Source organism: Emydura macquarii, unplaced genomic scaffold, assembly GCF_026122565.2.
Source record: "Emydura macquarii macquarii isolate MOO-44397 ecotype Brisbane River unplaced genomic scaffold, CSIRO-AGI_Emac_v2 contig_2207, whole genome shotgun sequence".
NCBI lineage: Eukaryota > Metazoa > Chordata > Testudines > Chelidae > Emydura > Emydura macquarii.
The window spans coordinates 3,250,870-3,263,739 of NW_027132344.1; the positions used below are offsets into that span (position 1 = coordinate 3,250,870).

General features: G+C 39.1%; 1 protein-coding gene across 2 annotated transcripts in view; it reads right to left on the reverse strand.

Moving 5' to 3' along the window:
• Nucleotides 1-12,870, reverse strand: part of INPP4A (inositol polyphosphate-4-phosphatase type I A) — a 69,783-nt gene that overhangs the window by 30,303 nt on the left and 26,610 nt on the right. The window contains exons 13-16 of one of the 2 annotated variants that reach the window (XM_067559995.1): nucleotides 10,231-10,414; nucleotides 8,593-8,811; nucleotides 5,807-6,074; nucleotides 257-289 (exon numbers count right to left, since the gene is read on the reverse strand). In XM_067559995.1, coding sequence (XP_067416096.1) covers nucleotides 257-289; nucleotides 5,807-6,074; nucleotides 8,593-8,811; nucleotides 10,231-10,414 — 704 coding nt within the window. The remainder of the gene's footprint in view (nucleotides 1-256; nucleotides 290-5,806; nucleotides 6,075-8,592; nucleotides 8,812-10,230; nucleotides 10,415-12,870) is intronic. The other variant, XM_067559994.1, reaches the window with a different exon arrangement.

Below are 12,870 nucleotides of genomic sequence, written 5' to 3' on the forward strand. Positions count from 1 at the left end.
GATTTCAGCATGAGACAATATATGTTTACAGAAGTTAAAGGATACTGGTAGCTATTTTGTTTTCCATGACTTCCTCCTTAGTGTTCTCTCCTACCATATTTGTATTTGGTAAATAGGGATTTACTGGAAAAAATACTTTTCCTAGCACATCCTTCCAATGCAGTGTTAAATAACTCATCAGCAAAACACTTGTTCCATTGTTAAATACAAACAAAAATGGCAATTTGCAGAAGCCATGAATGGAAAACGCACATACCTGAGCTGGACTCTTCAGGGGGGGGGCTGCAATCTGCACAGAAATGGAGGTGCAACATGCATGATTAAGGAGCAGCAACATAGTCTCAACATAAGCAACTCAAATGCTCAGTGCAGGGTTCTCAAACATTTTCACAGAGTGGACCACAACTTAACAGAGATATTGTCTCATGGACTACCTCTCCTCCCAGCTTGATTATGTGGAACATCTCTCCCCAATACACATGATCACGTAATAATCATGTGGCAACTACAGCACTTGTTTACAGGGAAAAATAATATTAGGCAAGCATTTTTAGCTGCTTTTTAAATTTGATTTGGCAGTTGAAAAGAGGGAGGAGAAGCCAGTACCATGTGACCAGCTTGCTGTCTGTGGACCATCAGCAAATGTTCCGTAGACCACCGATTCATGGACCATAGTTTGAGAACCACTGGCTCAGTGCAATTGTAGAATAAGCTTGCAGTAAGGCAGCTAAAACAGAACAGCAAAAGACCAGCAATAAATATAAAGTACCAGAGAACTTAACAGAAAGTGACATTAATATACTCAAACTGCAACAGTAAATATAATCACTACTCTACTATTTCGCAATATTTAGTTTGCGTTGTACAATTTATAAATCAGTTCGTTCTGACCAGTATTGGGCATAGATGAAAAGCCCAAAGCTACTCCCCTCTGAAGCTTGTGGGAGTTTTGCCACTGACTTCAGTGGGAGGACTGAGCTTTCAGACAGGACTATAGTCAAAGGTTAATAACCCCAGTCACAATGTGACCCAACATATTGAATATTAGGTTAGTAGATTAACAAAACTGAAACTTGTGTCACATTTATATCAAGAGTTATTGGTCAAGGAAGCAGATAATAGAGGAGAATACCAGATTCAAAAGCAGTCCAGAGGACTACCACTTGAGTTAGAAGAACTACTTTGGATAAATAAAACCTGCATAATATTCAGTAAAGAAATTAGCATATCCCCCAAAAATCATATTTTAAAGTGACTATCTCAGTCTATTCCAACGTTTTATTTCTAAAATATTTCTTAGGCTTTCTAGATAGTCTCCCCTTGCACTGTTTCAGACAATGTCTCCCTTCACATCTATTCACCTTAGAACAAGCATGGAAAAGACTTTCAGTAGTGCTTTACCATGCCACTTTCAACAGGTTTAGAACTGGTTTTTTTTTGTTTTTTGTTTTTTTTTTTTTTGGGGGAGGAGGGGGAAGAAGGGGGAAAGGGGGAAGTTGTTTCTTTAATACCAAATTAGGATTAATCATCACTAGCCCAGGGTCAATGGTTAACTAAATTAAATATGTTTCCCTTACAGGTACTTATGGAGCAGCGGGTATTCTATCAGTCAAGGAAGTGTGATACTTCTGAGGGCTTGTTTTCACATACAGTGCTCAAGCAGCACAGCTGCGCCACTGTAATGCTTTAGTGCAGATGCTCCCATGCCAATGGGAGAACTTCTCCCGTCGATGCAGTTAATCCACCTTCCCGAGAAGTGGTAGCTATGTCGATGGGAGAAGCCTTCCTGTCAACACAGTGCTGTCTACACCGGGATTAGGTGAGTATAATTATTCACATCCCTGAGCAATATAGTTATACCGGTGTAGGTCTGTAATGTAGACCTGGCCTTCTTAAGACTGATGAGTCATCAGAGGCAATTACTGGCAGGTCTTGTAATAGGCCTCAGGCCATTCAAGGAGGGTTCAGCCAATCCACAGGCAAACACCCACTCGGGTGATTCTAAGGCAAGTACATAAACTCCTAAGGGAAGCAGTTTCTTTAGTCTGCTCAATGTCACTACCTGGCTGGGAATGCTCCTGTTGTCAGTAGTTTCAACAGATGCTCCTGGTAGCCCTTACACCTGCTCCAGCTGCGTCTGTTTCCACGCTAGTCAGCCCCTACCTCAGCCTGCATCAGCTCCTGCCTCAGCCGGCTGCCTAGCAACTCTGGCAGGAAGAATTTTAAAGGTGCCATGGTCCTAAGTTTTGTGACTGAGCCCTGCACCACTGTTGATATTAGTCGTGGGAAACTGCTTCTGACATCCAGAAAAACAAACCAAACCATGCATGGCCTGAAGATTTAAACAGAATAGGTGAAATCCTTGTCCCACTGAACTCAATGGCAATATTCTTATTGACTTCAACGGGGCTATAATTTCACTCAGTTTTGGGAACCATCCTGCTCCCGGAAAACTGAAAGGATATTAGTAATTGACTTTGATGAGTGCATGATCAGGCACTTTATTTGCAATGGCTCCCAATTCATTTCTGGGTACAATTCAACCGCTATGGAACAGCTGGGGTCCCAGGCTACGTCAGAAATTGCTTCTCTCTTCATAATATTATAGCTGGGATCAATACTCGGGTTGACAGATTTGTACAACTGAGACACGGGCAGAGCATTCCTGGCAGAGTGCCCACAACTCTAGAACTTGCTGTATTCCTTGGGCTAACAGCATCCAAGTTCATGGACCTTCAGGGCATATTTACTTCAGCTATTTCTGATGGTATGATTTAAGTGAGCAGGCTATAGGGGTTTTTTGTTGTTGTTTTTGGGGTGAGGGTAGGGAAGAGTTCCAGATGGCTACCGATATTTTCTGCGGAACAAAACGGTAGAGAGATGCATCTAATTTCATTTTCATATGAAACGAATGTTAAGATCCAGAGTAGAAGTGGGTGAAGCAATATTAAAATCTGCAGGAACAGTTTTAAAGAAAAAAGCTGTTCTAAAATGGTTTTAACATAAATCTGCCTGCATGGCCACAACTTCTGATCACATTCCACCCAGAGCTATACCAGCTTCTCTCTAGTTCTTTTAATTAAAAATCCAAAAAGTGTATTGGAAAGCTTCAGGTTTCAGTACTCTGAGTGTTAACACTGAAGGTGTTAGTTATTAACATGAGACACCTAATGAGTTGAGCACAAGGGTGCACACTGAAATGTATTGATTCATCAAGATACTGTTCTCAGCCAATAAACAGCCAGGAAAGGTTCGATGAGTGAATCAACAGAATATATTGCCACACACATTTGTTACTAGATCACGCTAAAACAGAGCAATACATTATTAATAAAATGCTCTCTATTTAACATAATATGATCAATAAATTAAAGGAGTTTACTTTCCAGATCTTGTCTGCTATAATACACTCGTGTAAGCAGTCTACTAAGTAGTCTTTTCTACAAAATAATTTAGTTATATTTACAAATTACATTGAATCCACAGATCTTAATGGTATATACATTCACATGTTCCCTTCATACATATTATTTAAGCAAATATCAACTTATGTAGTTGTTTCTGATGCTCAAACAGTTGAAGCAGAAAAAAAAATACTCAAAAAATTCTAATATTTTGGCTTAGAAATAAAAATATCCAGAAATGTTAGGATATTCTAGAAAAAATATGGCAGTCTAGAACATTCAGCAAATCATATGCAATAGACATTCAATTCTATACTAAATGCTGTTAAAAAGTTAATTTTTAATACAAAGGATTTTTTTAGTTTTTAAGTTAACATCCCCCTTATTGTACAAAAATATTAATCATGGAATGAACATGAAGTCACAGGCATGCAAAAACAGTGGAAGGAAGAGCCACGAAATACCAGAGACTATGAAACATGAAGATGTTCAAAACCCAGATCACCTTTTCTAAGACCAAACACTACTTAATCTGTTCTATGAAAATGATGATCATGAAAACAGTGTTTAAAAAAAAAAAAAAAGACAAGACATGAAAATAAAGTCATTTTGAAATTTTATGAAAGACTGGGAAATTTGTAAACCTAAAATGGAGCTTCAAAATAGGATAAGTTTAAGAATTTCTCTCACTCACACGCTTAAGGCATTATTTACTTGCAATATATTTAGCACCAACTGAATCTATAGTTTTAATAGTGTTATTTAATTTACAGCTGCACTGGTAAGAGAACGGACTAGAATAACCTTTTCATTCCTATGTTTTATGCTTCTGCTAAATCAAATCTGACTGATTATTTTGATACCACATATTACCATAACTTTGCTTAAATGCTTGAGCCAATTTTAAGGCAACCTTACCATGCCATTACTTTTAAATAGCTGCAGGCATTATTTTCAGTGCGTTTATACATGCTAATACACAGACAAGCTCACAATTATAACTGAAGGCTGATCCAACTGCTACTGAACTCACTGAACAGGTAGTTGGATTGGGCCCTATATTATGACTACTCCAGAAAACCACACTGGTGGCAGGGTGGTTAAAACTTGCTAGCAGCCCCTCCTTCCCTCATGCTTCCTCATGGGAGACAACCATCATTTGGAGTGCAGCAGGAGTACTACCAACAATACTGACAGCCCCAAGCGGTCAGTAAGTCTGTTGGGGTAGGAGAAGCCTGGAGAATTGCTCTAGTGGAAGGGTGACAGGGAATGCACACTACACATTTTCAACAGCATTGCAGAGGCCACTAGTAAGTGTGCTCTGCCCTTCCCTATCCCCCAGGGCCCATGAAGGCATTCGTCCATTTTACAGATGGGTGAACTGACACTATTACAGCCAAAACGTTCCAACAAAGCTGTCTGTATGTAGCCACATAAATCCATATTTAGTCACATAGGTCAAAGTGTCTTGATTTTCAAAGTCTCATTGCCTGCAATGGGAACTACAACTTTGGCGCTTCTGAAATTCAGGCCTCTTTGATTTAGATGCCTAAGTACAGATTTAACAGCCTAACTTTTAAGGCACCCAGACTTGAAAAAATAACCCTAAGTGACCTGCCCAAGGCCATTTAGCAAATCAGTGGCAGAGCCAGATGTAGAATTCAGGAGTTCCTGGCTCTTAGTCATATTCTCAATCCACTAAATGCTGCTGCCCTTCATAAATAAATGGCAGAAACAAGAGCATGTTGTCCTCAGTCATCACCAGGTCACCACATTCATCTGAGAGATACTGATCTGCTCATCAAGTCCATGAGTCTGAGAATAAATATCATACACATCTTAAAAACCCAATGCACCTATCTGTTCTTAGCTCACTCTTCTGGAACCTCTCATCCAGCTGTACTTCTCTTCCACCTTTCCTGCACTCTCACTGGCATCACCCTGGCATCTCAGCCGTGTCTATTAACTTTGTACTAGAGCATGGGCCACTTTCATGTTTTATATTGACTTTTAAAAGGTACACTGGAATAGTCCTGATGCAGCAGGCAAACTGATACCAACAGAATAGCTATGTGCATAACTGACAAGGCCTGACCTATATACTGAGTATATCAGGCTATGGTGTTTTCCAGATTCATTCTACTCATCTGAAATCTGGAACCTCAATTCTCAAAATGCCATGGGTGAAATTGTGACCCCACTGGAGTCAATGGGAGTTTTGCCATTGATTTCAGCGGGGCAAGGATTTCACTTCAAAGCTTAGCAACTCCAAACTCACCCAGGCCCCTTTGTCCAGTATCTTGTTTAATTAAAACATTTAGAATTTGACAGAAAGATGAATAAAAGGGATTAAGAAACACACCAAAATACAGCAAAGCAGATCCAGAATCTGTCATACGCACTTGTGTTTCTGTGAGAATGGCATGCAGAGGATGATATGGTTGAAGATGGTGGTGAGGATGATGAAGATGAGGATGAGGTCTCATCTAAGCCTTTTGGATTTATCCAGTATGCACGAGTATCCCGATTACCTTTCTTACTAGTACAGCTGATGTCACACTGGAAAACATCTTCACAGCTATCACTGTGCAAACGCTCTTTCTGGAGAAGTTTGTCCACTCTCTGAATAATGCACTCCAGACTTTTGTCAACATTCAACCAAACTTTTTCCTTGAAAGAAAAACATCCCCTTTTCAATTAAAAAGATCCCAGCATTAGATGACAAGTACATTTGCAAAAAAAAAAGAGATCTTTTGCCTGCTGTGGTTCTAGCCACAATTGCTTAGGAGTGTTTGCCCTTTGCCATTGGAATTTATACATACATACTCCACAATATAGCTACATAAATTGAAGTGACACCCATGTGATAAACTGCAGGGTTGTGTGATGAATCTGTCATACAATTCTGACTCTTAAGACATCTATCTGCTCACTAATCTCTCTCCAGGAATTATTTCGACTTCAAATATACATTTTTTTAAGCCATCAACCTAACAGGGAAAATGTTTCCTCCTCCTTCTGCCAAATGTGGAATTTTCTTTTCAAAAGTTACACCTGCTTGAGGCCCAGAGTGGGTAAGATTTAGTCCTGTGCCCGTGAGAGTTTTTCTATCTCTAAAAAATGTTACTTTCAATTCCAGTGCCTTGTGTTCTTGCATAACTAGAAATGGAACTTAGTATCACCAGAAAGGGAAGATCCCCAGCTTCCCAATGGGATCCAGCACTGACTTCTAGCCTTAAAAGGGCTAGAGAGAGCATACTTTAAAGCCAGGCTATTTTTAGGTACAGAAAGGCTATTTTAGTTCATTTTAAAGGGTTTTTTTGTGTCTCCTGTTTGAATCCTGCAGTTGGACTCATTGGCTAAAATTTTCAAAAATGGCCTCTAATTTTGGTGCCCAATTTGAGATACCTTAGGCCTGATTTTCAGAAGTGTAGAACACACACCTGCCACTTCAGCTGAAGTCAATGGGATCTGTGGGTAATCAGTAACTCTGAAAAATCAGCCTCCAGGTCTCCTAAGCCTGGCACCCAGAAACTGATTTTCAAAGTCACAGGCTACTTCTAAAAAAGTTAGCCAAAGTAACTAAGGTATCTGAATTTACAACTGAAGAGATACAAAAAGTAGTTCCCGTAACAAATTTTAAAACTAAAACATTCCTAAAAGTTTTTCCTGTAACAGAGGCTGTGGTATAAAGATTTTATTGACAATCATTTGGGATCACCTGTATAACTCATTTGGAGTAATGTGGCCATCCCAAACTTATGCTGATAAAATCTTTATACCAGATCATCATGTATTTTTATATGTAGCTGGTGTCTCTATATACATCCACACACTGTACATATCTGAATATAAAAATACATGATACTGTGGTATAGAGGTTTTTTATATATACGTACACATCCATAATTTTTCTCTCACAAACAATATTATAGCAGTAATGTAAAATCAATAAGCCATCAGATACAGAAGAAAAAGTTTACGTCATTGTTTTGTGATGTGTCTTGTATCAAATATATACTTGTAACTGAGTAAGAAAACAAGTTACTGTAGTGCAATATTAGTAACCTAATGAACTTTATGGATTTCATTTGAAGGCTACTGAAGGGATCAGCCCTATGAGAGTCTATTTTGGAGGTAGCTCTGAAATGTGTTTTGACATTATTTCTTTTTTCAATATTTCATAGACTTAACCACTATTCTAATCAACAGTTTTAACTAAGATTGCAAGCACTTCTGTTTCACTTTCTACTACACTACACTATTAGGACACCTCAGTTCTCATTCAAATTGGCAGCATTATGTGAAAAGTCATTTAATTCTTGGTGGGACCTGTTTTAAAAGGCAGCTCATAATTAAAACAGAGACGGACGTGTCACGTAAATATTCTGATTAAGAAAACCAGGAAAGCCTCTGAAAAGCTATTTCTCATAATTAATATATAAGAGTATAATTGAGAGAGTTTTATTTTTTATGGTTTTTTGGTTTTTGCTGTGTGTGGAGGTAGATAAAGGGACACCCTGCACGATGTTTCTTAATTGTTTCATTAAAAAGAATATTCAATTGACTCTCAACATAGAACTGACTTCAAGATAGCCAGGTGGCTCAAGTGACTGAGGGCAAGTCTATACTTAAACACTGCGTCCGTGCACCTGCGCCACTATAGTGCTTAAGTGAAGACGCTCCTACGTAGTTAATTCATCTCCCTGACAGGTGGTAGTTATGTCGATAGGAGAAGCTCTCCCACCAACATAGCACTGTTCACACCGGTGCTTATGTCGGTGTAACTTATGTCGCTCAGGGGAGTGGAACATTCACCCTCTCTGAGCGACATAAGTCATATCGACATAAGTGGTAGTGTGGATGTAGGCTAAGCTACTGTAGCTAGATCGAGCAAAGCAGTCTTTCGTCAACTTAGTGGAGAATGCACTGGGTGTTAGGTTGGCATAGCTATGGCACATAGGGGTTTGGATGTTTCACACCCCTGAGTGCCATAGCTACATTAACCTCAATTTTAAGTGTAGACCAGGCCTAAGATATGCAGTGATGTGCTCTGAAACAAGACTTGTAGATATCTGTGACCAGTGGTTAGTAGCTAACAGGCATAGGGCGAGGGAATAAAGGAATACTAAAAGGGAAAAAAGGAGATGACATCAGCAAGCCTCATCCCTTCATTCAGCAAACCTACCCATTCCTCTTCATGCCAATCCACCTGCAGAGAAGATCGGCTATTTCTTCCCGTCCATCTTGCCACAAGGGTGTCTTGATCATTTCTTAGCATCACTTGTTCCCCCTCTCCAGAGGTTGGAGATGCTTTTGAGGCTATATAATCTGGCCTTGCAGCATTTAGTCCATGTATTGAATTTGCCAATAACTTGCAATCACAGACCGTGACAAGCTGCCGTGTCTAAAAATGATAAAAAACAGGATTTTAAAACATTTTCACTTTTAAATTCTTGTCTACATTCTTATTTTTCATTTAAAAAACTACCCTCATATTGAGTTTGTGCTGCCTTTTAAAACTATTTTACAACAGGGCCTTAAAAGGCCATATAAGGAAGCAAAAATGAGAAGTGTACTTTTCAAAAATGTGTACTGACATTTTAGGTCTACACATGCTGAATACTTAACAAATACCTACAGTTCCTAGTGTGTCTAACTAGAATCAGCACTTTATTTTCTGTTAAGTGAAACAGTCTTAAAACAATTCTCAGGCATCTTTATACAGTATACAGAAACTGGTTTCCTCTGGTATGGCAATGTCGCATCTAGTTTAATACCCTGTCTCAGTCAGTGGTTAATGATAGATGCTTCAGAGGAAGGCACGAAACACCCACCCCTCACTGTGCAATACTGTATCCTGCGGGGAATTTCTTCCTTATTTTGGCAAATGACTTGAGCTCTGTAGTATGAGGTTGCTGATCCCTGTACCTTTCTCCTAGGTAACATAACTTCAGATACTATTCTTTTTCACCTGCCTATTTTTTTTTTAAACTTACTAAACTATGTGCCTTGAAGCAGCAGAGAATCCACAGATCAGATATACATTGTGTATACAAGTATTTTCTTTTGTATATTTTAACTGGTTGTATTTTAATTTCATCACATACATTCTTGCGTTATGTGAAAGATTACAGACACCCCAAGTGTGTATATAGTAAACTAATAGTTGAATGCATACACTGTCATAGGATACTGCTTATTTATTACCTATAATTTCTTAGAACTCAATACTACAACAAAAGAGCTCTACAAATATGCATTTGAAACTTTTTCACAGGGACAAGAGCATTCTGATTTCCTGTTCAATCCATTTTTATTTCAAGTATTAATTGAACAGCATCACTACAATTTGTCTCAAGTTCATGTCAGTAGTATTCCTTATTATACAAATAAAACAATAACAAAGACACCTTGTGGTGTTCAGATTTCTTCAGGTTCCTGAAGCATGATAGTTTATTCAGAAATGAGCTCAATAAACCAGTGAGTTAGAGAGATATAAGTAGGAAAGTCAATTTAGGATTTTCATCTCTGGGATGTTGTGACTGGACACATGGCAGAAGTGATGGGAAGAAAGCCAGTTGGTATCACTCTTCTCTCAGTCCTCACCACTCCAGCCATAGGAAGTGGAGGCAGGAGTGAGTGGAAGATAAGAGAAAACCTGAATAAAAATCCCATCTGGACTTACCTTACAATTGGGACTGGGTGTGGCCACAAAAAAGACCACACTTGGATTTTTCAGGGAGCTCACAAAGAAGGGGGCAGTTCAGAATGTGTCTCACTTCACTTTTATTAATGATTTTGTTTTGTTTTGTTGTTCTCATACCTTATCTGCCAAAATGGCAAGTGTTCTTTCAAGGCCATTAGCTGATCTATCCTTGGCAGCTCTTGAGAGCCTTTCAGCATAGTAACTGACTTGAGTTTTCAGGGTGTTGATCTGCGCAATAATTTCCTTTGCTCTAATAATGTCCTGTGGTATGTATATTATAGACTGGGAGCTTGTTGAAGTGCTGAAAAAGAAGAAATGATTTTAAGACAATCTGTCAGAAGGTAGAAACACTTTAGTCACACTTCTTCATGCTGGAAAAGGAATTGCAGACAACAAAATTTACCTAAACTAACGATTAACCGTGGAAGATCAATGGAAAATGATATAGCAGGAACACTTATACCCGAGTGCCTCTGTATTTAATGAAAAAACATTCAGATGCAGAATTACTAATTACTTATTGCAATTGACTGTGCTCACAGCTCACATACCAGAGGGACAATTTTCTGAGAATGTGTATGGCAAATTTTGCCAACAGAGGCAGAACCACTGTTTTGTTAGGTTGTTTGCTTCCCTCTCCCGCTTCCCAAAACACAGCCATTTTACACAGTCACATCTGATACCTCCTTGCCAGGTTAGGACCTTTAGCCTTGTTGGCACACAACTATACCACTTTAACTACACCAACAGAGTTAAAGTCACCCTAGTGTGGACACTGTTATGCTGATACCAAAGCACTTACACCAGTATAGCGTATTCCTAGATGGGCAGGAGAATAGACTACGCCAGTAAATTGCATCTTTATATCAGCATAACTGCATCCACATTAGGGTTGACCCATTATAACTATTCTGGGGGGAAAAACACATCCCAAGTGGAACAGTTATACCAGTATAAAGTCTCTAGTCTCAAGTCTCTGGAACTTGGGCTGCAGGGCTATAAAATTGCAGTGTAGATGTTTGGGCTCAGGCTGGAGCCCTGGTTCTGGGACCCCATGGCCCCTGGGACCCCTTGGGGTTTCAGCCAGAGCCTGACTGTCTCCACTGCAATTTTATACCTCTGTAGTCCAAGTCAGCTGACATGGACCAGCTGCAAGTGTTTTATTGCAGTGTAGACATACCCTGGGACAACCAGGCCTTTGTCTCTGCTCAGGGCATGACAAGTGTCCTTTCCTATTCTGGATGAAGTGTCAAGTCAGAGTTGCCTTAACTGGCACCTGTTAATTTAGTTCTCTTTCTACTCACTTCTTCCTGCCATTAATGGTTCACTATAGCCACTGGACAGAAAAGTACCTATTGTTAGTGTAAATGCCAGTGTTGTTTGTGGACAAAGCCATATTGAACATAAGAGAGAGCCTATTTTACCAGGTATGATCGCCTCAAATCACTCTCTCTGAGGAATCTGAATTCGTTTGTTTTGGGGGAAAGGGTGGGAGGAGTTAAGTCACTGATAGGGAACCTATCTTAATTTTTAAAAACTTTTGCAAGGAAACTAGAGTAATGTATATTCACTTTTACAGCGTGCGTGTGAGATACTGCAGGAGCTTCTCATGGGGCACATATAAAAATCAGTTGCCCCAGAAGTCAATCTGAAGGCATTTTCATAGATAAATAGATTTTAAGGCTAGAATGGACCATTCTGATTATCCAGTCTAATCTCCTTTAAAAGGGTAAGTATCACGTTTGAAGGATGTAATGCAGAAGTAACCCCTGAAACAGGCATCAGCTGTGTTCCTCCAGTCACACACCTTTCTGCAGGAAACAGAAGGAGATCTGATTCCCAACCCTCCTATCCATACATGAAACCAATCTCCTTTTTAAGGACTTTTACTGCATATTGATTCAGACTACTCCACAGTGTCCAGTATTATTGCTGACAATTCCTCTGAGCAATTTCTTTCCACTATAGTAGGGTTAACATGCAAAAGATGAAGTATTTGGCAGGAAGGCCATGCAGCATGTTCAGAGTAGACTCGTATTTAAAAATAAATACATTTCCCTGGGATGGTTAGAGGAAAGAAACTATTATGGCATGAAGTTCACATGTATTCATTTTCCAATCTGCAATCACTCTTTCAAATGAACAGCTATCATTCTGCATTTGTAAGCTATATGCTCAATAGATCCTTATCCTTAATGTTTAAAAAAATAACCCACAAGCTGCATGTCACTAGATGTATAAAGCGATAAATAAACAAGCTGCATGCTGTGGTGATTTCGGAAGAGATACATGGTCTAATCTGAAGGACTGATACAAAACCCACTGCAGTCAATGAAAGTCTTTCTATTGACTTCAGTGGGCTTCGGATCAGGCCATAAGAAGTAAGTTCATAATAAATAATAATCAGCAAATCAACTCCAAGTACTTTAGTTCAGAGCAGCAGCACTGCTTCACCATCAAACTACTGAATAATCTTTCACTTATTCCCCTATAGGACTAAACAAAGTAGGAATAAAATTAAGGGGAAAAAACTGCACAAGGGTTAGGAACAAATGTTTGAGTGCAGAGATAAATTTCAAAAATATAAACCAGGCCCACTGTGTCATCATAAAGGCTTAAAATTGTGTGTTATCTCTTTCAGTAAAAGTGAAAGGTTCAAAACCTGTTCTGTGCAGCTGTCTCTTTTCCCCTGTTACGTATTTTTCACTAGAAGTAAAAGAGGAGCAGATGAATACCCTGAATTATTGTAATTTGCAA